Source organism: Eschrichtius robustus, chromosome 15, assembly GCF_028021215.1.
Source record: "Eschrichtius robustus isolate mEscRob2 chromosome 15, mEscRob2.pri, whole genome shotgun sequence".
NCBI classification, from domain to species: domain Eukaryota; kingdom Metazoa; phylum Chordata; class Mammalia; order Artiodactyla; family Eschrichtiidae; genus Eschrichtius; species Eschrichtius robustus.
The window spans coordinates 26,302,575-26,327,702 of record NC_090838.1 but is presented as its reverse complement, the minus strand read 5'-3'; the positions used below and the strand labels follow the sequence as shown (position 1 = coordinate 26,327,702).

Genomic DNA, 25,128 nt, shown 5'->3' with positions numbered 1-25,128 from the left:
GGTAGCTTGATTTTTTGTTTGTTTGGTTTTTAAAAAATATTTATTTATTTATTTGGTTGTGCCAGGTCTTTTTTTTTTTTTAAATAAATAAATTTATTTATTTATTTTTGGCTGCGTTGGGTCTTCATTGTTGCACGTGGGCTTTCTCTAGTTGTGGGGAGCAGGGGCTACTCTTCGTTGTGGTGCATGGGCTTCTCATTGTGGTGGCTTCTCTTGTTGCGGAGCATGGGCTCTAGATGTGTGGGCTTCAGTAGTCGTGGCATGCGGGCTCAGTAGTCGTGGCATGCAGGCTCAGTAGTTGTGGCTCGCGGGCTCTAGAGTGCAGGCTCACTAGTTGTGGTGCAGGGGCTTAGTTGCTCCACGGCATGAGGGATCTTCCCGGACCAGGGATCGAACCCGTGTCCCCTGAGTTGGCAGGCAGATTCTTAACCCATGTGCTACCAGGGAAGTCCCTGTGCCGGGTCTTAGTTGCGGCAGGAGGGCTGCTTAGTTGTGGCTTGCTGGCTCCTTAGTTGCAGCATGCATGTGGGATCTAGTTCCCTGACCAGGGATCAAACCTGGGCCCCCGCATTGGCAGCGCAGTCTTAATCACTGCGCCACCAGGGAAGTCCCGGTAATGGGAGCTTGAAATAGGCTGGCCATGGTGAAGATTTAATTAATTAATTAATTAGTTAGTTAATTAATTAATTAATTAATTGAAGTATAGTTGATTTACAATGTTGTGTCCGTTTCTGGATACAGCAAAGTAATTCAGTTACACATATACATACATATTCTTTTCCATTATGATTTATTACAGAACACTGAATATAGTTCCCTGTACTATATGGTAGAACCTTGTTGTTTATCTATTTTATATATAGTAGTTTGTATTTGCTAATTCCAAACTCCTACTTTATCCCTCCCCCACCCCCTTTCCCCTTTGGTAACCATAAGTTTGTTTTCTGTGTCTGTGAGTCTGCTTCTGTTTTGTAAATAAGTTCATTTTAGATTTAAGTTCAGTTAGATTCCACATATAAGTGACATCATATGGTTATTTGTCTTTCTCTGACTTGCTTCACTTAGTATGATAATCTCTAGGTCCATCCTTGTTGCTGCATATGGCATTATTTCATTTTTTTTTATGGGTGAGTAGTATTCCATTGCATATATACCACATCTTTATCCATTCATCTATCAATGGACATTTAGGTTGCTTCCATGTCTTGGCTATTGTGAATAGTGTGGCCGTGAACATTGGGGTGCATGTATCTTTTTTTTTTTTAATTTATTTATTTATTTTTGGCTGCATTAGGTCTTCGTTGCTGTGCGTGGGGCTTTCTCTAGTTGTGGCGAGCGGGCGCTACTCTTCGTTGTGGTGCACGGGCTTCTCACTGCAGTGGCTTTTCTTGTTGCGGAGCATGGGCTCTAGGTCTGCAGGTTCTAGAGCGCAGGCTCAGCAGTTGTGGCGCACAGGCATCGTTGCCCCACGGCATGTGGGAACTTCCCGGACCAGGGCTGGAACCCGTGCACCTTGCATTGGCAGGCGGATTCTTAACCACTGCGCCACCAGGGAAGCCCTGCATGTATCTTTTTGAATTATGGTTTTCTCAGGGTATATGCCCAGGAGTGGGATTGCTGGATCATATGGCAACTCTATTTTTAGTTTTTTAAGGAACCTCCACACTGTTTTCCATAGTGGGTGCAGCAATTTACATTCCCACCAACAGTGTAGGAGGGTTCCCTTTTCTCCACACGCTCTCCAGCATTGTTATTTGTAGATTTTTTGATGATGGCCACTCTGACCAGTGTGAGGTGGTACCCAACTGTAGTTCTGATTTGCACTTCTCTAATAATTAGCAATGCTAGGCATCTTTTCATATGCTTCTTGGCCATCTCTATGCCTTCTTTGGAGAAATGTCTCTTTAGGTCTTCTGCCCATTTTTTTGACTGGGTTGTTTTTTTGTTATTGAGCTGTATGAGCTGTTTGTATATTTTGGAAATTAAGCCCTTGTTGGTCACTGCGAAAATATATTTTATCATCAAAGTTTGGTTATGCTTTGAATGGTGGAGCGAAATTTGTCAACAGACTGAATGTGGTATGTGAGTAAAAGAATGAAGCCCCACGTGGTTAGGGTTTTGGGTTTAGACCATGGTGCTTTTACTGAGAGAAGAAAGGAAGGAAGAATCAAGAGTGCAGTTTTGCAGTGTTAAGTTTGAGGTGCTTATTATACATTCTAGTAGACTTGTCAAGTAGTTTACATATCTGGATACATTATTTGAGTCTTAAGGGCACTGAGAAATTAATTTATGATACAAACAGAAGGAATGTAAGTTTATCAAGGGCAGGAACTGACTTTCACTTTTCCTTGAGTTCAGAGTACCTTAGGGCGGTACCTAGTAACAGCTGATATTCCACACGGCTGCCAAATGAATTACTTAATGTGAGTAACCCAAACTTGAAAAGGGACAGAACATTATGCTTAAGAGTACAAAGAAATGCATGTTTGTATTTCCTGTAATATTAGGAAAAGTAATTACCCACAGCCTTGAATACAAGCCTTTGCAAAAGTAAAATACCCAACTATGTCATTCAAAGTGCAAATTCATTTAGTAATAACAAAAGGAAGAAACGCTTTTACATTCCTTCAGAGTATATTCATCGATACTATTTAATGAGGAGAGCTTCGCGTACGATGCTACATAGAGTTCACACATAATATTTGCTTAACGGTATTAAAGACCAATTTTCTATCAGGTAAATATGCCAATTCTTCCTGTAAAGTGTTGTGTTTCTAGCACAACCTAAGAAACTAATGATCAAGGGAAACAATTTAGGAAAGAAAAATGTTTCATGACAGAGTTAAAGTAAGATGTGATGAAGTAATCTGATGTGACAAGTGAAAAATACAATCATATTTTAGGCAGACTAAGGAGAGATAACTAAGTACAGGAAAAGAACCACACTTCCGGATGTGGTAAAATGAAAGCACGTGACAGTATCAAGACTGGTTTCAGAAACTAAGTTCAACTTTTCCTAAAGAAAAGAAAATGTCTTTTTCTTCAATTTCACACACAGATATTAGTATAAGGGCAAAGTTTCTATTTGCAAGACAACCAGAAAGTATCTTAATCTCTAATAAAAAAGAATATTTTTATGAAGAATATTTTAGTAACATATTCTAGCATATACTAACATAACTAGCACAGTATGCTAGTAGAACGGTAGCCATGAAAAATAAAGAATTAATAAAACTGTCCAAAAATATAGTCAGATGCCTTTTAGGAAGTAAATGGTTTAAAAAATTCCTCTGTACTATATTACTACTGATTTTTCATGACTAAAAACAAGAGTAAACTTTAGTATACCACAGATATAAAGGGAAGTATAATACCTAAACTATACCCTATTATGTCTTTAATAAAGTATTTCATTAATTTTATTAAACATACCTCTTTAAAACATGGTGAAGGGTTTCTGATTTGTTCTAGCATTGCCCACTTAACCGTTGCTTGTCGAATGTTTCCATCATATTCTCGAGAACTCTGTGTGCCACTGGGAGTGCCTCTAGACCGTTCATATCCTGGTTCATTAAAATAAGGCTCAGCTACTAATATAAGGGACTGAACAGACACCAACACCTGAGAACCAAAGAAATAAAGAATAGTTATGGTAGGACATTTTTACTACCAGTAAACTAATACCTTGCTTTATCAACTAGGAGTGCCTTTTAATATGTGCTTCCACATAATTTTATCACCATAAAATTGATGTTAATAATTGACACTGAAATACTTTATTATTAGAGCAAAATGAAAATAGGTACAGTAGAATCTTATATAATATTTATATATATGTTTTGAATCCTTGAAAGAGAAAAATAGGTATGAAGATCCTATTTCCTGAAACTACTAAAAAAAACACTTGCTTATCAACATCCCATACCAATTTAGACATCATTTTGCTCGAACTGTCCTTACTCTTAAAGGGCATAAAGCTAACAATGTACTCCTAACAATACTCACCTGTAAGGAAAACTACACATGACGCAGTCTTTACTTTCATTCCAAGGAAAATTTACTTTCACGGTATCACAAAAATATTACCAGAAGCTTTCAATGGCAAGATGACATGGCTCTAAGACCACCTCTGACCCCCTACTTACATACCAGAAGGTCTGTTTCTCTAGATATAACCAATATTGAGAGTTCACTCTTAGTTAATATAGTACTGCTTGCTAATATACTTATATAACTGGCTAATATGACATCTTTGGAGGCAGGAAAATATTAGCTATAATCTGCCCACTTCATAAATGAAAAACAATTAGCAGCAGTTGCATTTTCATTAGGAAAGATGATTAAACAACATCAAGGATATGCACCTTAGAAGTCAAGGGATATATTTTCTTAAAAAATTTAAAAAATGGAAACTTGAACCTGAAATATATGACCTAGGAATACACAAAGTTAAATATGACCTGAAGTAACCATGTTACTGAGGCCAAGGTCAACTACAGAAAAAAAAAATTAACCTGTATAATTCTGAGGCAAAGATCTCATAATTTTTAAACTTACTGAAACTAAATATATCACTAAAGGAAAGTGATTTCCCTTGGCTATATACTTTCCCCCAACTCAAATCTGACACTTCTGAAATAATCTTCCAGGGCATATTTGTTAGTTCCTTTCCTCTTCCCTTTTAAATAATCTTCCTCTTATATGAGTAGGGTATATTCCCATTATCTACAAAGGCGGAGAAAGAAATTTGGTAACATAGGATTCAGTTACTTACTTAACCTCACCTCCTTTGAGACAAAATATAATTTTATAAATCTCAAGCAGCTGGAGATTCAAACAATTTACAAACTACTTCAGATTCATAACACATTTGGTTTTTTAAAAGAGCTAAACTATATACAGGAAATGAAAAATAGATGCTTTGTGTATAGAACAAAGAAAACTACATTTGAGAAATAAATTTGAGTTTAACGTTGTCTGCTAAAAAAATTGAACTATAACATCTGCATTTGATAACAAATAAATTAGCAGAGATTGGTATTTCTTGGAATTAAATTCAAAGTATAATTTATAACACGTGCTCTTTTATCACTGGGTGACATTATTATTTACATTTTATGGGCATCTTCTATTTACTTTTTAAACATGTACCTTTTAGGAAATATATAAATGCCACTTTATTTTTCTTTGGTGAACTCAGCTATTTAGGAGTCAAAATATTCATTTTATGGAATTTCTGGAGCCTTGAATTATCTGACCTACTTACTCATTTTATTTCACAGCACACTTTATTGCAGCCCATAAAACACTCCCATGAAAAGCCAGTAAATAAATCCTTGGGAAGAGGATTTCTCTTTTTTTAAAAGGATTTGATTTTCAATATTCTAAATTAATAGGATTTATCTAACTCTGAGAAACACTATGTTTTGAGGTCAGAGAGACCAAGGTAAGCAGAATAACTTTATCCCCTCAGAATCCATTTTTTGGTCGTCTGTAAATAGAAATAATACCTACTTACATTACAGGATGACTGTGAGAATTAAATAAGGGGTTGAGGGGTGTAAAACAGTAGGGCTCATTAAGTGTAATTAATACACAATAGCTATTCTTTCGTGGAGTGAAAATGACAGCATACATCCAGAAGATAGCAAAATGCAAAACAAAATCACTTCTACTCTAAAAACAATATATTTTAACTTATGTAATAGGGATATGCAAAAAAGCAGTCAGCATGAGTTCCATTTTGATCAACAAAGTTTAATTAAAAGAGCTCCCTGGATCAAACCAAAAAACAAACAAACCAAAAAAAACCAATATTCCTCATAGCCACATCTGGCTAAAGTGTTTCCTTAGAATGACTTGAAAATGAGTTGGTAATTAACAGAAAAATATCTATTACGTACCATAATATACTATATATATAAGTTATACTTAATAATAAACAGAATATATTTTCATTCCATAGTGTAAGTTCACCAATTCTTAGTCAGTTCTTTGACATTTTCATAAAGTCAAGAGTCAAAAAAGCTTTTATTCATAGGCTGAATTTACAGTCCCTCTCCTCTTCAGCTGTATGTTAGCATCCACAAAACTGCAAGATGTTCTCAGTACAGTTTATTCAGAGGCTGCCTAAATCAAGAACCATATAACAGCTTCCTTTCACTGTCTGTGTCAAACAAAAATTTTAACCCTACCAGGCCATAACCAGTCCGCAATCTTGCCTCCTATGAATGCCTTTATTTTCAAATTATAACTTGTCAGAAGATTTAATTCTTTGACCTGGTCTGGTATGTTAAAAATTTTTATTATAGATATTTCAAACACAGGAAAGTACAGAGTATACAATCCAAAATATCTGCAACAAGAAACTATGTTATACAAACTAATAACTTGTTTAGGGTAATGGAAAGAAACAGTCTTAGTTAAAAATGTTTTTAGCCTTTCAAAATAGTAAGTATCCTCCTCTATGGAAAATTATGCTGCTATTGAGTAGAACTATAATCAGTGGCTGATTTCCAGAACTTTCCATTTTAAGAAAAATGGTAGTATTTATATATTATTATATTATAAATATATTTATAAATGGTTAATTATGTGACATTAAATATGTTTAACTCCTCTTGCACATGACAGCTTTATTAACATCCAACTGGAACAAACTATTCATAAGGCATTAATATGTATTTTAGGTAGATTATAGCAACATTAAAAACCAGTCACATATGGGAATTCCCTGGTGGCACAGTGATTAAGAATCCGTCTGCCAATGCAGGGGACACGGGTTCGCGCCCTGGTCTGGGAAGATCCCACATGCCGCGGAGCAACTAAGCCCGTGCGTCACAACTACTGAGCCTGCGCTCTAGAGCCCACAAGCCACAACTACTGAGCCTGTGTGCCACGACTACTGAAGCCCAAGCGCCTAGAGCCTGTGTTCCGCAACAAGAGAAGCCAGCGCAATGAGAAGCCTGCGCACCGCAACAAAGAGTAGCTCCCGCTCGCCACAACTAGTGAAAGCCCGTGCGCAGCAACAAAGACCCCACGCAGCCAAGAATAAATAAAATTTAAAAAGTAAAGAAATTAAGTAATTTTTCCTAAGCCTCTGTAGTCTGCCTCTGAAGAACGAATCTAATAGACAACAAAGGGCAATGTGTTCCCACCTAGATGCATTTGTTTCTAGTATGATGTTTATAAAGCAGTATAACACACAAAAAAAATACAGGCCAATACTTCTTAGAAATATGGATACAAAAATCCTCAAGAAAAATACTAGCAAACTGGGACTTCCCTGGCGGTCCAGTGGTTAGGACTTGGCGCTTTCACTGCCTGGGCCCGGGTTCAATCCCTGGTTGGGGAACTAAGAACCTGCAAGCCGCTCAGCATGGCCTATATATATATATACATATATATATATATATATACACACACTAGCAAACAATCCAGTTACATACAAAAAGAATTACACACCATAACCAACTGAGCTTTATCCCAGGAAAGCAAAGTTGGTTTATATTAAAAAATTAATACATCATATTAATAGAATAAAAAATAAGAATAATACAATCATTTCAATAGATGCAGAAAAAGCATTTGACAAAATCCAACAACTGTTCATGTTAAAAATACTCATATATACACTACCAAACGTAAAATAGATAGCTAGTGAGAAGCAGCCGCATAGCACAGGGAAATCAGCTTGGTGGTTTGTGACCACCTAGAGGTGTGGGATAGGGAGGGTGGGAGGGAGGGAGACGCAAGAGGGAAGATATGGGAACATATGTATATGTATAACGGATTCACTTTGTTATAAAGCAGAAACTAACACACCATTGTAAAGCAATTATACTCCAATAAAGATGTTAAAAAAAAAAATACTCAAGAAACTAGTAGAGGGGAATGTCCTCAACATGATGAAGGGAATTTATGAAAAATCCACAGCTATTATCACACTCAATGCGGAAAGACTGAAAGTTTTCCCCTAAGATCTGGAGAAAACAAGGCGATTCACTCTTGCCACAGAAAAGATATAGCCTCTCTTGTTCTTGCTCAAGTCAATTTTGTCACAGATCTGGAAATCTATATTCAGTAAACCATCTAAAATGTAAAGAAAGTCATATAATAATGGTATTATTTGTAAAACTAAAATAATAAAAGTGAAATATTTAGTCAACAGTGGTGAAATAGTTCAATTATACTATATGAACTCAAAAGATTATTACATAGCATTTACAAATTATAAAATTGTAAACTGGGAAGATGGATATGCTCTAATGTTAGGTGAACAAAGCAATATACAAATAATTATCTACTATGTTAATTATGACTATGTAAACTATGTATATGACAAAAAACCTTAAAGGGAAAATACAGAAAAGATCATACTTTACGTGTAGTAAGTTTTCAAAGTTGTAAAATTTAAACACTTCAGAATAAGTTTCTTTATTTCATAGCATTTTTGGTATATATTAGACATACAGATAATATAAAAGTTAAAAGCAAATCCAATTTTAAACTAAAAAACTTTGAAAACTGTAAATTTATTTTTAAAACTACATAAATCCAACAAAAATTTCAAAAATTGATTCCAATTCTCAGGTAAGTCTAATTTACTTCATGAAAAACAGGATATCTCTGAGTTTCCTTTCAGAGTAAAACTCATCATAAAAATAGTTTCTGTTGACAAGAGTAACATACATGTAGAAAAATATTTTAAGGTTTTTGAACTAGAATTGACAATCATTTCTTTTTTAGTTTTTTAAATTGAAGTATAGGTGATTTACAATGTTGTGTTAGTTTCTGGTGTACAGCAAAGTGAATACATATATTCTTTTCATATTCTTTTCCATTATAGGTTATTACAAGATATTGAATATAGATCCCTGTGCTATACAGTAGGACCTTGTTGTTTATCTATTTTATATATAGTAGCCTATAGCTGCTAATCCCAAACTCCTAATTTATCCCTCCCCCTACATAATCATTTCTCAAATGAAGAAGTATTATAGTTACTTGGGGGAACATTCTAGTAACTTCCTTAGTTACTTTGCATGAATCATATAATCTCTGTTTTTCTTGAGTCTCCATATTAGCACAAAGGAAAAACTTGTATTACAGTACTATTTCTTTAATTCATGGGGCTGCTTCAAGGTCTTTTCAGAGAACCTAAAAAAGTCACATCCTAAAGAATGATTTTTCATATCTCTTTTACCTAATTCAATATAAGAATATAGGAAAAGAATCCTTTCAAGGTAGGTCAACTTTAACAGTCTTACCTGGGGATAATTTATGGTGGTCTTTCTTAAAATAAACACTAAACTGCAAATGTGAGTTTAAACTATTATGCAGCAACAGTGATTTGTTTCCTCAATGATCAAGCAACAAAGTTTTAATTCCTATTATTAATATGTCTGTCTCTTTGCTGGAATTCTGAACTATTAAGATAAAGCATCAGCAAAAAAAATTTGATGGGATACTATATAACATTTTATTTTATGTACTCAAACGGCCTGTGAAAACTAACTTAAAAAATTCAAGACTATGAAACATGTGTGTTAAGTGCTCTGCAAAATAAGAATGGCAAATCCCAAGTTTTATGAATTCCAGGACAGTACTTCTAAACCTCAGATGAGACCCATTATTTTTTTAATTTTTATTTTTAAATTTATTTATTTTATTTATTTTATTTTTGGCTGTGTTGGGTCTTCGTTGTTGCACGCGGGCTTTCTCTAGTTGCAGCAAGCAGGGGGCTATTCTTCATTGCAGTGGGAGGGCTTCTCATTGGGGTGGCTTCTCTTGTTGCAGAGCACGGGCTCTAGGAGCGCAGGCTCAGTAGTTGTGGCCCACGGGCTCTAGAGCACAGGCTCAGTAGTTGTGGCGTACAGGCTTAGTTGCTCCGCAGCACGGGGGATCTTCCCGGACCAGGGGTCGAACCTGTGTCGCCTGCACTGGCAGGTGGATTCTTAACCACTGCGCCACCAGGGAAGCACCGAGTCCCATTATTAACTAGATTACAGAAGAACCATGTCATGTGTGGAGAGATATGTAACACTAGTAGTTATTAAATTCTACTCACCTGAGTTTGAGCCTTATAGTGACTGGGAGGTGGAAGAGGCTAATCTGTGTTGCCTGATCTTGTTGCACCAGAGTGTACTTTAAGGCAAGTTAGGGATTTTTTAAAAGGGAATTTTGACAAAAAGAAAATTCTAATGTCCTAACTTAAGATTCTAAACTCAAAATGAGCTATAACTCCATTGTACTAACTGCTCACCTATAAGCTATTTAATATGTACTTCCTATCAATCTAGCTTATTTTTTATGGTTTACTATGTTTATTCTTGGTCGCTAAAAAAAAATGTTCTTAAACCAAGATGGTTCCTTATTTTCTAAGTGAAACTGTAAGAGAAATTTGTTTACTTGCAAAAAGCTTGAGGTCTGAGGATTCCACTTCTCTTCTGGTCTTCCATGCCATGTATTTAAGATGCTTAAACAAACCTGAGGAAGAAGGGGGAAAAGTATAAACAGAATTGAAAGGAGTGCCTTTTAAAAGTAAACTGCCGGAACTAGAAATAAAATTGAAATGTTATTGTGTCAAAGTATCTCAGTTTTATGCCCCCCGCAGAAAACCCTAAGGGTTGGTCTGTTAAAACAAACTGGTATCTTCAAATGTGATCCAAATCTGTGTGGCATTACAATTTCTTCATAATGAAAAATGAGTTAGCAGCTATTATACATTAATACAAATAACATATTTTTTAATGAAAAATAACTCTTTTCCAAACAACAACAACAAAAATTTTGGTGAGGAAAAGTGGTATTGTTTTACATTTAAGAAAATCTCTTTCAAAGTTCTGTAAATTTTGAAAATGGGTTATAGTTTAATAGAAGAGATCTTGATTTCATACCTGCCTCTACATTCGATTTGTTGTTATATATTGCTTTGGTTGAAATGTATGAATAAAACGTGGCCTCATGCAAACATGAAGTGGGAAAGGGGAGGACCCTGCAGATTCCCTGAAGGGTCTTGAGGATCCCCAGAGTTCCTCGGAACAAATTTGAAGACGCGTTAGTTATTTGTTCACTCAAAGAGCAAGAATGAACTCAAAGCATCTGCCAAACACAGGTCAATAGTCGCTCCGGGAAAAAGAGAACCAGGGACATGTTATCTGTATTTGTAAACTAATAATTTCATGTAATGGGCAACAGATTTGGAAAATAAGTGGTCCTTAAAAAAGCAGAGAAGTCCATCTCCTTGCTATTCTTTTAATGCTCTGTGAAAACAATAATGTAAAATACATCAATTTGTTTAGTAGATAAATTCATTAATAATTTTAAAAGACTTGTATCTGAACAGTTTTGTGAATTATCATTTGAAGCACTATCAGACATACCATCCCACCTGGTTTGTTTTTTTTTTTTTTTTGTTGAGGATTTTTGCATCTATATTCATCAGTGATATTGGTCTGTAATTTTCTTTTTTTGTAGTGTCTTTGTCTGGTTTTGGTATCAGGGTGATGGTGGCCTCATAGAATGAGTTTGGGAGTGTTCCTTCCTCTGCAATTCTTTGGAAGAGTTTGAGAAGGATGGGTGTTAGCTCTTCTCTAAATGTCTGATAGAATTCACCTGTGAAGCCATCTGGTCCTGGACATTTGTTTGTTGGAAGATTTTTAATCACAGTTTCAATTTCATTACTTGTGATTGGTCTGTTCATATTTTCTGTTTCTTCCTGGTTCAGTCTTGGAAGGTTACACCTTTCTAAAAATTTGTCCATTTCTTCCAGGTTGTCCATTTTATTGGCATAAAGTTGCCTGTAGTAGTCTCTTAGGATGCTTTGTATTTCTGCGGTGTCTGCTGTAACTTCTCCTTTTTCATTTCTGATTTTATTGATTTGAGTCCTCTCCCTCTTTTTCTTGATGAGTCTGGCTAATGGCTTCTCAATTTTGTTTATCTTCTCAAAGAACCAGCTTTTAGTTTTATTGATCTTTGCTATTGTTTTCTTTGTTTCTATTTCATTTATTTCTGCTCTGATCTTTATGATTTCTTTCCTTCTGCTAACTTTGGGTCTTGTTTGTTCTTCTTTCTCTAGTTTCTTTAGGTGTAAGGTTAGATTGTTTACTTGAGATTTTTCTTGTTTCTTTAGATAGGCTTGTATAGCTATAAACTTCCCTCTTAGAAGTGCTTTTGCTGCATCCCATAGGTTTTGGGTCGTCGTGTTTTCATTGTCATTTGTCTCTAGGTATTTTTTGATTTCCTCTTTGATTTCTTCAGTGATCTCTTGGTTATTTAGTAACGTATTGTTTAGCCTCCATGTGTTTGTCTTTTTTACGTTTTTTTCCCTGTAATTCATTTCTAATCTCATAGCGTTGTGGTCAGAAAAGATGCTTGATATGATTTCAATTTTCTTAAATTTACTGAGGCTTGATTTGTGACCCAAGATGTGCTCTATCCTGGAGAATGTTCCGTGCGCACTTGAGAAGAACGTGTAATCTGCTGTTTTTGGATGGAATGTCCTATATATATCAATTAAATCTATCTGGTCTATTGTGTCATTTAAAGCTTCTGTTTCCTTATTTATTTTCATTTTGGATGATCTCTCCATTGGTGTAAGTGAGGTGTTAAAGTCCCCCACTATTATTGTGTTACTGTCGATTTCCTCTTTTATAGCTGTTAGCAGTTGCCTTATGTATTGAGGTGCTCCTATGTTGGGTGCATATATATTTATAATTGTTATATCTTCTTCTTGGATTGATCCCTGGATCATTGTGTAGTGTCCTTCCTTGTCTCTTGTAACATTCTTTATTTTAAAGTCTATTTTATCTGATATGAGTATAGCTACTCCAGCTTTCTTTTGATTTCCATTTGCATGGAATATCTTTTTCCATCCCCTCACTTTCAGTCTGTATGTGTCCCTAGGTCTAAAGTGGGTCTCTTGTAGACAGCATATATATGGGTCTTGTTTTTGTATCCATTCAGCCAGTCTATGTCTTTTGGTTGGGGCATTTAATCCATTCACGTTTAAGGTAATTATCGATACGTATGTTCCTATGACCATTTTCTGAATTGTTTTGGGTTTGTTTTTGTAGGTCCTTTTCTTCTCTTGTGTTTCCCACTTAGAGAAGTTCCTTTAGCATTTGTTGTAGAGCTGGTTTGGTGGTGCTGAATTCTCGTAGCTTTTGCTTGTCTGTAAAGCTTTTGATTTCTCCATCAAATCTAAATGAGATCCTTGCCGGGTAGAGTAATCTTGGTTGTAGGTTCTTCCCTTTCATCACTTTAAGTATATCACGCCACTCCCTTCTGGCTTGCAGAGTTTCTGCTGAGAAATCAGCTGTTAACCTTATGGGAGTTCCCTTGTATGTTATTTGTCGTTTTTCCCTTGCTGCTTTCAATAATTTTTCTTTGTCTTTAATTTTTGCCAATTTGATTACTATGTGTCTCGGCGTGTTTCTCCTTGGGTTTATCCTGTAAGGGACTCTCTGCGCTTCCTGGACTTGGGTGGCTATTTCCTTTCCCACGTTAGGGAAGTTTTCGACTATAATCTCTTCAAATATTTTCTCTGGTCCTTTCTCTCTCTCTTCTCCTTCTGGGACCCCTATAATGCGAATGTTGTTGCGTTTAATGTTGTCCCAGAGGTCTCTTAGGCTGTCTTCATTTCTTTTCATTCTTTTTTCTTTAGTCTGTTCCGCAGCAGTGAATTCCACCATTCTGTCTTCCAGGTCACTTATCCGTTCTTCTGCCTCAGTTATTCTGCTGTTGATTCCTTCTAGTGTAGTTTTCATTTCAGTTATTGTATTGGTCATCTCTGTTTGTTTGTTCTTTAATTCTTCTAGGTCTTTGTTAATCATTTCTTGCATCTTCTCGATCTTTGCCTCCATTCTTATTCCGAGGTCCTGGATCATCTTCACTATCATTATTCTGAATTCTTTTTCTGGAAGGTTGCCTATCTCCACTTCATTTAGTTGTTTTTCTGGGGTTTTTTCTTGTTCCTTCATCTGGTACATAGCCCTCTGCCTTTTCATCTTCTCTATCTTTCTGTAACTGTGGTTTTTGGTCCACAGGCTGCAGGATTGTAGTTTTTCTTGCTTCTGCTGTCTGCCCTCTGGTGGTTGAGGCTATCTAAGAGGCTTGATGGGAGGCTCTGGTGGTGGGTAGAGCTGACTGTTGCTGTGGCGGTCAGAGCTCAGTAAAACTTTAATCCACTTGACTGTTGATGGGTGGGGCTGGGCTCCCTCCCTGTTGGTTGTTTTGCCTGAGGCAACCCAACACTGGAGCCTACCTGGGCTCTTTGGTGGGGTTAATGGCAGACTCTGGGAGGGCTCACACCAAGGAGCACTTCCCAGAACGTCCGCTGCCAGTGTCCTTGTCCCCACGGTGAAACAGAGCCACCTCCCGCCTCTGCAGGAGACCCCCCAACACCAGCAGGTAGGTCTGGTTCAGTCTCCCCCAGGGTCACTGCTCCTTCCCCTGGGTCCCGATGTGCACACTACTTTGTGTGTGCCCTCCAAGAGTGGGGTCTCTGTTTCCCCCAGTCCTGTCAAAGTCCTGCAATCAATTCCCACTAGGCTTCAAAGTCTGATTCTCTAGGAATTCCTCCTCCCGTTGCCGGACCCCCAGGTTGGGAAGCCTGACGTGGGGCTCAGAACCTTCACTCCAGTGGGTGGACTTCTGTGGTATAAGTGTTCGCCAGTCTGTGAGTCACCCACCCAGCAGTTATGGGATTTGATTTTACTCTGATTGTGCCCCTCCTACCGTCTTACTGTGGCTTCTCCTCTGTCCTTGGACATGGGGTATCCTCCTTGGTGAAGTCCAGGGTCTTCCTGTCAATGATTGTCCAGCAGCCAGTTGTGATTCTGGTGCTCTCGCAAGAGGGAGCGAGAGCACGTCCTTCTACTCTGCCATCTTGGTTAATCTCTCCCACCTGGTTTTTAGAGCATCCCTGTGACTACCAATGGCAGGGATCTTCTCCCTAACTACAGATCTAGATCCCAAGGTTAAATGTTAGTTCCAATGTATAATAGAACAGACTATACAATTCAGGGTACTGGAATCTCAAACCCTAAACCTCTTCCCTATACCAGTAAGTCTTAAGGAAGTAATTTCTTATAAAAAAATTTATTTATTTATTTATTTTTGGCTGCATTGGGTCTTCGTTGTTGCACGTGGGCTTTCTCTAGTTGCGGCGAGCAGGGGAGGGGCTACTCTTTGTTGTGGTGCGCAGGCTTCTCCTTGCGGTGGCTTCTCTTGTTGCAGAGCACGGGCTCTAGGTGTGCGGGCTTCAGTAGTTGTGGCATGTGGGCTCAGTAGTTGTGGCTTGTGGGATCTAGAGCGCAGGCTCAGTAGTTGTGGTGCACAGGCTTAGTTGCTCCGCTGCATGTGGGATCTTCCCAGACCAGGGCTTGAACCCAGGTCCCCTGCATTGGCAGGCAGATTCTTAACCACTGTGCCACCAGGGAAGTCCAAGGAAGTAATTTCTTTAATAATTCTTAACATCTACACTTAAAACTCTATTCAAGTTCCAGACTCTCTCTTGAATAAAGTCAACATTGCTACTTTGTCTACTTTGCTCAGTTATAAAAGACCTATTCTTTGCTTTCCCCAGCAAAGTAAGGTTTACCTCTGGTTAAGTATCCTACTATAAACCCAGAAAATGAATTTCAATTTTGTGATTTGAGCTTATGGTGAAGACAAAATGATAACTTGTAAGCACAGATCTGAGGCAGGCTGCACCTTTTAAAAATAGGAAGACAAAACCAAGGGAAAACTTGGGCCATCTTTAATAAACCAGATCAACTTCAAGCATCTATTATTCTCACATCATCAAAGTGTCTGCTTATGAAATCGAGAAATTTCTTCTGACCTTCTAGTAATTTTTAAACATTGAATACTCTCAGCATGGAATTTACTATTGAAATTTCACCAAACTGTCCAAAATTACTTTGAAAGGTGATGATTATTCTTTTAAATCTAACTTTTAAAGGTTTATTGCCATATGAAATGATTTTTATTATACCTCTTCATCAACTTTTTTTGTGGAGACAGGAATGTATCTTCCTACTTACAAGAAAATATAAAATATTTTAACACAAATTAAACTTTAAAAATAAGTTCACAATGGTACACATCATAGAAAACATGGATAGTATCTTCAGGCACTTGTGAAAAGATAACTGGAATTGAAGATATAGAAAGTAAAGGAAGGTGAATGCCAAAGACAGGCATCTGGCTCTATTATCTTCTGAGTGGAGATAGCTCTCAATTGGCCAAGGAATGTGTTGAATAAGTTAGTCCCTCACAATAACCCCTTAAGACTATAAGTGCTTTGTAACACTGTTGTGTTTCTGCCATTTTTGGTTCCTTCTCTCTCATTCCTCAGGCTAATCTTTGCACACAGGGAAAAGAAACACAAAGAAACTCACATACTTTTGAAAAGAAGATAACTAAAACAAAATTTCTGTTCAAATTACAAAGAACCTTTGGGTTACAATACTTTGGCATTAGAAACAAAAGACTGCGATTACATTACCTTGCCATCATTATAAAGGTTTGGATTGAATCGCACACTATGACCACCAGTCGTCTCTAGATTCACAAGAGGAGGTGAACTGGGATAATCTTGAGGAAAATAGACATCAAACTCAAAGCAGCCATTTGCATAAGGAGTGTCTGCTGGACCAGTTATCAGAACCTAGTATGCACATACAAACACAAAAGCCTATGTTACTATTCCTAAATGCTACTATTTAGAAAAACAATTCAACATGAAATAAGAACAATCTTCTTACATCCTATATACATCTCTACCAAAATGTGTTAAAAATGAAGTTAAAAGTTAAAAACATACACAGGACTAGGAAACGGTTTTAAATTACAATTAAAGTGATTTGGTTTCGGTGAAATTGGGCTTTTAAAAAGAGGAGAGATGCCCAATTGGCAGCAGGAAAGCTTGCCTTAACAGCAAATACCTTTTAAAATATTAAGTTACTTTTTTTCTAAGAGCTGTCCTTCATGATCTCTACATTACTGTCAACAATTTGAGATTCTAGGTATATTCATTATCATATCTCAAAGGTATGAGAGTAACTTTCTGCTTCAAATCTTCATGTTAATGTTTTAAGAAATAGCTTATTTTTTTTAAAGAAATTAACATTTAAAAAATAAATTTATTTATTTTTGGCTGCGTTGGGTCTTCATTGCTGCGCACAGGCGTTCTCTAGATGAGGCGAGCGGGGGCTACTCTTCGTTGCGGTGGCTTCTCTTGATGCAGAGCATGGGCTCTAGGCACGCAGGCTTTAGCAGTTGTGGCACATAGGCTCAGTAGTTGTGGCTCGCAGGCTCTAGAGCATAGGCTCAGTAGTTGTGGCGCACAGGCTTAGCTGCTCCACAGCATGTGGGATCTTCCCGGACCAGGGCTCGAACCTGTGTCCCCTGCATTGGCAGGTAGATTCTCAGCCACTGCACCACCAAGGAAGTCCAAAAAATAGCTTACTTTTAAATATTTTCTTCTGGGATAATGAGACAAGTAGATAACAGGAATAAATGTTTTCATGTAACAACTTATGATAAAAAGGTTCTGAGAGAACAGTAGGTGTGATGTTTCCCTTAGGGTTACTCGTAGTCCAAAAAATAGCAGAGAACCCAACAGTGAGTGTCAGAATTATTTAATGAATTATGTTTGAGTCAATCAACAGATATTTAGTGTACAAGACATGAGCAGCAAAGCCTCGGGTCCTGAACAGCTGTGCGTGGAGGCAAGTGGTACTAGAGTCCCATTCTGTGACAACTCTGATTTACATTTTGGGGCTCCAACTTGGGATCCTTTATGTGAGGTACAGCATAATGCTTAACAGTCAGAAGTTTGAACTTGTGTGGTCCATTTAGCAATAAAATACTTCCCTAGGCAATCATATAATAATCAGCTCTACTGTTTGTAACAAGGAAAAGTGTGGTCAATAGGCAAGGTCTATGAGATTTCTACTGAAAAATTATCCAAAAGAGCAAAACAAAAAAGCAAACAAGCAAAAAACCTTATTCAAATCAATGGGTCCATAGTTTTAGCTGTGTATCTAAGGAAGACACAATATTTAATCCATGAATTAAATCAAGTAAAGAAAGGTTCCTCCCACCCCAGGTATCAAAATCTTTAAAAAATTACTAGCTGCAGCATCTCTTGGCATTTAAGGCCAGATCACCACAGTGTTAAAACATAAAGCTGCTGGTTTCATTTATTATTGTACTACCATTACTTAAATCATATGAGTCTGTAAATACACAAATTTCCTAGAAAAGAAAAAAAGAGAAAAAATTTTGAAGACTGATAGTATAAAACATGAGAGAAGTATTCTGGATTACAAGGAAGAAGTCCTGTAACTTTTTTTCAACTGGCCAGTATTAAATCCTTTGATACTATGTTCTAAAACTATGACAGGCTGCACACAGCCTTTGTTCAGGGAAGGTATTTTGGTATTTTCTTCTAAATCTTTATTTTGAATAGTACTCTCATCCACATACTCTGAACTAACATTAGAAAAGGACTCCCTTCACTGATGTCCAAAATGGTCAACACAATTTTTATTAAATTTATTTAAATTCATGTTATTTCTAGTGCTTTATATGAATATTTGGATAACTGGATTAGCCAGGGAAACAGGAAAAAAAGTGGTTTTTCCTGCCTTCATGATGTCAAGTCGCTCCTCATCACAGCGCACAAAAACACTAGAGGACGATGAAAGCGGCAGGGAGGTGGACAGCGTCACAGCTTCCTGCGCGAGGCGGCGGGCTCTGGCGGCACTGTTAGCATCGTTTGCATTTTTCACCTGAGACATGTAGTGGTAGTTCACTTTAAAACCCAGTTTCCCATCTTCATCTTCAGAAACCATCTCAAACGTATCTAAAAGAAAAGAAAAAAAAAAAAACACTGAAAAAAAAAAAAAAAAGAACCAGAATGGAGGATAGCTGTTACTAATAACAAAAAATTACAAATAAACAAATCACTAACCCTTCTTCCCCCCCACAATGGAGAGGACTGCAATGTGGAAGAAGAGCAAACTATAAATGTTTATGTAATACCTACATATGTGTGTTAACGCTGCTAGAGCGATGGAATATGTCATGGAAGCAAAGGAAGAAATTAATTTTAATTTACAATTTGGACATGCAGGCAGATTATATAATATCAAGCATTTAAATCACAATGCAAAGTAGTGTAGATAATTTATTCTTAAAATGAATGGTATATAATGTTTTTTGCCAAAATAATTCAGAACATGAAATGCCAAAAAGTATTTCATTATATTTCATTTTTAAAAAGAGAATAAGTCTTTATATATTTGCACTGATTTGGAATCAGAAAACAGAAATGACAGTCTGAAGTTTATTTCTGTATTACTTTTGAAATTTAAGTTAATAGGATAAAAGAGGATTATTAGGGAAATCTTCGAAGTACTTTGACAGAATATAAGTAATGGGTTAATTCTTAACCGTTTATTCAGGCAGGTTTGGAAGGACTTAAAGTTATTCTTTACTTATAAGCTATATGTCCATACAAAATAGAAAGAAAGAAGTGGATTTGAACTATATCTCTAATTCAGATTAACCCTACCTCACCAATGGATTAAAACAAAGATATTTAAATATCTTATAAAACTAAATTAAAACCACCTACTGATACAAGGGCAAATACAAAGAAACAACGGTAACTTTTGATCTTGTGTTCATACAATTCTAAATATACAGAAAAACATAAAACTACATTATAATTATCATTAATGCAGTAAATTTTACCAAGAACTTACTAAGTGCAAGGTCTTAGGCTAGGCTCTTTGGGTTAAATAATAAACAGGAAAATATATCTGCCTTCAAGAAGTTAATAATCTAGAAAAAAGGGGAAGACCTATAAACAGTGCCATGGGTCTGTGCACTACAAATGTACTATGTCTCAGCAAGACTACTAAGTAGTTTCTATCAGTAAACTTGTAAACCAGAGTTATTTCATCTGCTCAACTCTGCTGCCTTTCACATAAATACAGGGATAAATTTCCTTTGAGTTTTATAAACAGCAATCCACCAGATACACACATGAGCCTATCCCCATGCCTGGAGGAAATTTTTATATCATATATCTATAAGAAAACAGGGTCTTCTAATACCAAAATTTTATTAAAATATATAATCGAAAATAATGGCTAGTTGCTAAAAACCTACATACTGCTTGATTCAGCAATTCCTCTTCTATTAATTTGTCCTAAGGAAATAATCCTGATGTGTACAAATATTTATATGCAATAATGCCCACTGAGATGTTGCAGACGTTACTAAAAAACTGGAAACAACCTAAAGGTCTAGTTATCGGTTAAACAAATGACAGTACTTTATATGAGAACATTAGGCAGTCAAGGACTTCCCTGGTGGTCCAGTGGTTAAAAATCCGCCTGCCAATGCAGGGGACACGGGTTCAATCCCTGGTCTGGAGAGATCCCACATGCCGAGGGGCAACTAAGCCCGTGCACCACAACTACTGAGCCCACGCTCTAGCCTCTGCTCACCACAACTAGAGACAGACCGCACGGAGCAACAAAGACCCAGCGCCACCAAAAAAATTTTTTTAAATAAATATAAAGTACTTTAAAAAAATGATTAGGGTTATAAAAAATATTAGGCAGTCAATAAATATCAAGTTGTACAAGAATCGTGATATGAGAAAATATTTGATATATAAGTTAGAAAATGCAGTTTACTAAAAAACAACACAACAGAAAACCTGTTATTTTTTCTAAATTATTCTAAAAGTCAATGGATAGCAAAACTCAATTACATTTAAAGTCACATCCAACTGGTAGAGTTTATGATTTTAAGTGGCATGAGAGAAGCCTCCTGGCAGACTAACATTAATCAAAGGCTCTGGCCTATGATTCTGACAGTTATGACATAAATCTACATTTTTTTTGGACTCCTGCTTTGGTGTTCTTTTTAATATAGTCAATGTCCTTTGGGCTGGTTCTCAAGAATGAAAAAGAGGGACATACAATAATAGTTAATAATGGTCATCAAAATTTGGAATTCTAGTGTTTATTCATAAACCAGCACCTTATGAAGGGTGCTGATATGATCTTTTCATCAGTCCTTACTTGTCAAGAGTTTTGGAATGGGAAAGGCTACATTTTCCAAAGGTATATCCCTTGGAATTCTAAAATGGTAAGAGTAACAGACTTGGTTCAAAGTCCCAGGTCTTGGCTTCCTTCAGGCAAGGATATACAGACATGGAGAGGTAAAGAAACAAAACCACTTTCTGCCTGTTTGTTAGACATTTGGCTTCGTTTTTTACCTGGTTTCTACTGAATCATGATTTCCAAACATAACTATAAACACAGATATAAATTCAGAGATAGAAAGATGATAAAAATTTTTGCATGTGTGTATACATAAACATACATACACACATACACAGAGTACATGAATAATTCATGGTAAAAGCAAGTTTGAAATTCTTTAATTTTACTAGAACACATTTCAATAGCACTATTAAAAAATGTAAAATGAGAGCTGAAGAAATAAAAAGTGCAATTTCAACTTACCAAACTGTAATTTCTTCATGACAGCCACATATTTTTCTTCAAGTGATTTCAATACTGATAAAGGTTTGGGTTTCATAGCCACCTTCTTTGAATATTCACCTACTTTTTTTTCTGTTATTTAATATTTCAAGATAAATAACATAAGTATACATTTTCGAAGAGTAAAACAAAAAAACTATTAACTTCTAGAGTTCAGATTTTGAATTCCGAAAAATTACCAAACTCTTCATAACTATCTTTCTATTGTACCATTTTAAAATTAAAAGATTTCTTTCTATTTCATAAAAATAACTAATAGGGCTAAAAATCTTATCAACTTTAAAGCTTAAATTCTTAAAATGCTAATTAGATTTCATCCATTCAGGCAAAAACAGCAGAAATGAAGCAATAGATGATGAAGAATCATTTATTTCTTCCATTGCTAATATGTGAAAATGCCAATTTTAACTGAATTCTTACACACTATTAATGTACTGTTTTCTATCTAATACAATTCCATTTTTCAATTTCATAACTTTCAGTGGGAAGAAAAATTTATAATGCATGCTGTCAGCCTACTAACAGTCTTAGAAATCATACACAGTAGAGATAAATATTTTAAAATTAGAGACTATACATAATTAGCTTGAAAACCTGACATAGAGCAGAATCTTTAAGTAAATAACTCGATGGAAAACCATTAACATAGAGGGAAGAGAAGGCGGTTTTCAGTAAGTAAATGAAACATCTCTGTATCAAAAGAAAAGGAGCATAAAGAGAATAGTGCTGTACCGTGATTTGCTTGCCGCAAACTGGTAGTGGCTGCATAAACAATCTCAGCAGTCCTCTGAATGTCTGGCACCAAAAGAGTAAGTCCTTCTGGCTCTTGATCAGATGCATCTGGTTTTACTCCTGTTTTAACATTTTCCCTTTTAGATCTGAAAAGGTTTTTTTAATATGGAAAGAAATGCAAGGAAAATTAAGATTTTAGTTTTGAAAAATAAATACTTCCATAAATCAGTAACAGTGGTTAAAAATCAACATGATAGTCTGCATTTCATTTGACATACACATGATATATACCAGGAGTAGTTTAGATTCATTTTGAAGCCATAGGATAATGCCTAGCATAATAACCGAAGTTTCGGGTAGGCTGTCTCTTCATATGCAAAAACAGACAAGAGTTAAACACTGTAGAAATGTCATACTGTATAAAAAGACCCCAATACCTGGCATGTCCTTCGGTCCACACTTTTAAAAACATACTTACAGTAACTATGTACCTAGAAGTAGAGAAATCAATTCTATACCTAAAAATAAAAGATCCTCTGCCTTCTAAGACTTGGGAATCAAAGATCCATAGGTGGTTTTTCAGTTTAATACTATTTGTATTTCACTTAGAGTATATTAATTTCCAAGGGGGGGAAAAAAAGAAAAATTCCAGAATAAAGTTCAGGTTCACTACTAGGTAACTTAATATAATGTGCTTCTATACACTGAATCTTTATTTAAACACTAAGTTTTAGGGCATAATCATTTTAAAGATATTCTTCTGTTATTCCCTATTCAGGGTCTAATATAGACTGAAATTAAATTTTCTAGGTGAATGCAGTAGCATTTTATTAACATGGTTCGCTAAAAAAAGCAACTAAATATCGATTTCCTTTTTTCTATTTCAACTCTCAGCATGTTTTATTCACATCATCATTACACTACTGCTTAGATACTAAAAATCTACATCTTTGTTAATTCATTAAATAGATAATTTAAAACAAACTGAAATCACATATAAATATGTGTTTAAAATGTTTATGCTAAGGTATGATCTAAACTACGCATCATTCATTTTTCTAGTTTGTACAGCTACTAACAAAAGGACATGGCTATTATATTAAAACAACATTTCACAAAGTGGGCATGGAGCCTTAGAGAACTATAAAAAGACTAACAGAAGATAGAAGAGTCCTTAACAAAATAATATCATGCAATCTATGTCCAAATAAACTGTTCTTTATCACAAAGACAAAAATCTGCTCAGAAGCAATTCAGTGCTTAACTTTAGGTAGATAATAAGAGGTCAATTAAGAAGAGCCACTCAGATGGATAACAAGGGTAAATGGATTTAGTGTTATGCATGAGTCTTGAATTGGTTCCCATACTGTGTGAAAAATCTAGTAACCACAGATATTTTTATACCACCTCATATACCACCTCACCTGGCAAGAGGATTTAAGAACCATAATGTGTCACTGGGTTACTGCTTTTTCTCCTACCCTCTCTTCTTATCTTCCCTGATGTATATGTAGGAGTCACAGAGAACACATGGCCAACTCTCATTTGCTACTCAGGAACCACTTGGTAGATGTTATGCTGTGTATCATATAAGTCATCAACCTCTGTGTGTGAACATGTATACGAACATATATGTTTGCATATGTAAGTAAGGAGAATATAGTGAATGAATGTTTTAAGACTGAAATAGACATTTTTACTGCTAGAATCAAACAACATACTGCATCTTTTATAGCTATGAAGTTAAGTTGAGACTACAGTTTAATAGTGAGTCTGACAATTTTTTAAATAAAGATATGATTCTAGTAGACAAGCTCAAACAGATTCTCAAATTCTGCATTTACCAATGGCTGTTCACAATCTTTGTGAAACACTGCGAGTCAAGAAAAAACACTTAGGTTGATTGACAGTACCCCCACTGAATTTATAAAGACTCTCTCTCTCCCCAGTTGTAAATGATTCTCTTCCTGGGGCTTAAAAAAATTCTTAATTAGAAGGGCCACTGAACAATAGGAAAACAACAGTAAGTAGTTTGAGAAAACAGAAGAGTTATGGTTATAGCTATAATAAAATAAAGATGGTTTCCTAAATCTATCATTAGTCAGTTGATCCATTATATTCTCAATAAAGATGTCACTTAAAGAAACATATCTTGCCAAGCAGAGAAGGAAGATTACAGGAGTGAAGCCCATTTTTCCAGAATTAGGGTATTTTCTCCTTGAAGAAACAAGAACCTCTGGCATGGAGAGTAAACTGCCTCAATGCAATTTAGAGCAAGTTACCCTCAGAAAACTACTGATTCTAAATTTCAAGCCCTATTCATGAATACCAATTTCCTAACTCCAGTTTTTAAAAGATGATTAGTAGGAGAAATCTCTATTATTAAAATACTGCAAATAGGATAAAAAATTTTATGTATTTTTGACCACAAAATTATAAAAATGCTTAAGAATAGTGCAAAAAAATCCACAGAAATTTTAAAAACAGCATTTTTTACACCGAATGCGTAGAAGAAATAATCATATACATCTTGAAGATAATGGCTGAATCATAAAGCAGACATAATTAGACGTTTACAGCAGGTTCTAACGAGAATTTTTTATGTGGATAGTCTTTTTGACAAAAACATACAGCAGAAAAAGGAATAATCTTCAAAAGGTGAAAGTACTTCAAATATATGAAGAACACACACTACCTGCCTAACGATGACTACAACTAGTCATTGTCTGACATTAAATTACAGACAGCAGTCTCTTTTCTATAAAAGCTGCAGGTTACTGTCAACCCATATGTAGGC

The 25,128-nt window shown here is 35.9% G+C and overlaps 1 protein-coding gene across 5 annotated transcripts in view; it reads right to left on the bottom strand.

The window, feature by feature from the left end:
• The window catches only part of BIRC6 (baculoviral IAP repeat containing 6), a 249,345-nt gene that overhangs the window by 7,072 nt on the left and 217,145 nt on the right, over window positions 1–25,128 (bottom strand). For 4 of the 5 annotated variants that reach the window (XM_068565174.1, XM_068565175.1, XM_068565176.1 and 1 more), the window contains 6 exons: window positions 22,332–22,477; window positions 21,561–21,671; window positions 18,660–18,877; window positions 16,514–16,675; window positions 10,411–10,488; window positions 3,433–3,621 (listed from right to left, as the gene is read on the bottom strand). In XM_068565174.1, the coding sequence (XP_068421275.1) occupies window positions 3,433–3,621; window positions 10,411–10,488; window positions 16,514–16,675; window positions 18,660–18,877; window positions 21,561–21,671; window positions 22,332–22,477 (904 nt within the window). Of the gene's footprint in view, window positions 1–3,432; window positions 3,622–10,410; window positions 10,489–16,513; window positions 16,676–18,659; window positions 18,878–21,560; window positions 21,672–22,331; window positions 22,478–25,128 lie in introns of those variants that run through there. The other variant, XR_011076759.1, reaches the window with a different exon arrangement.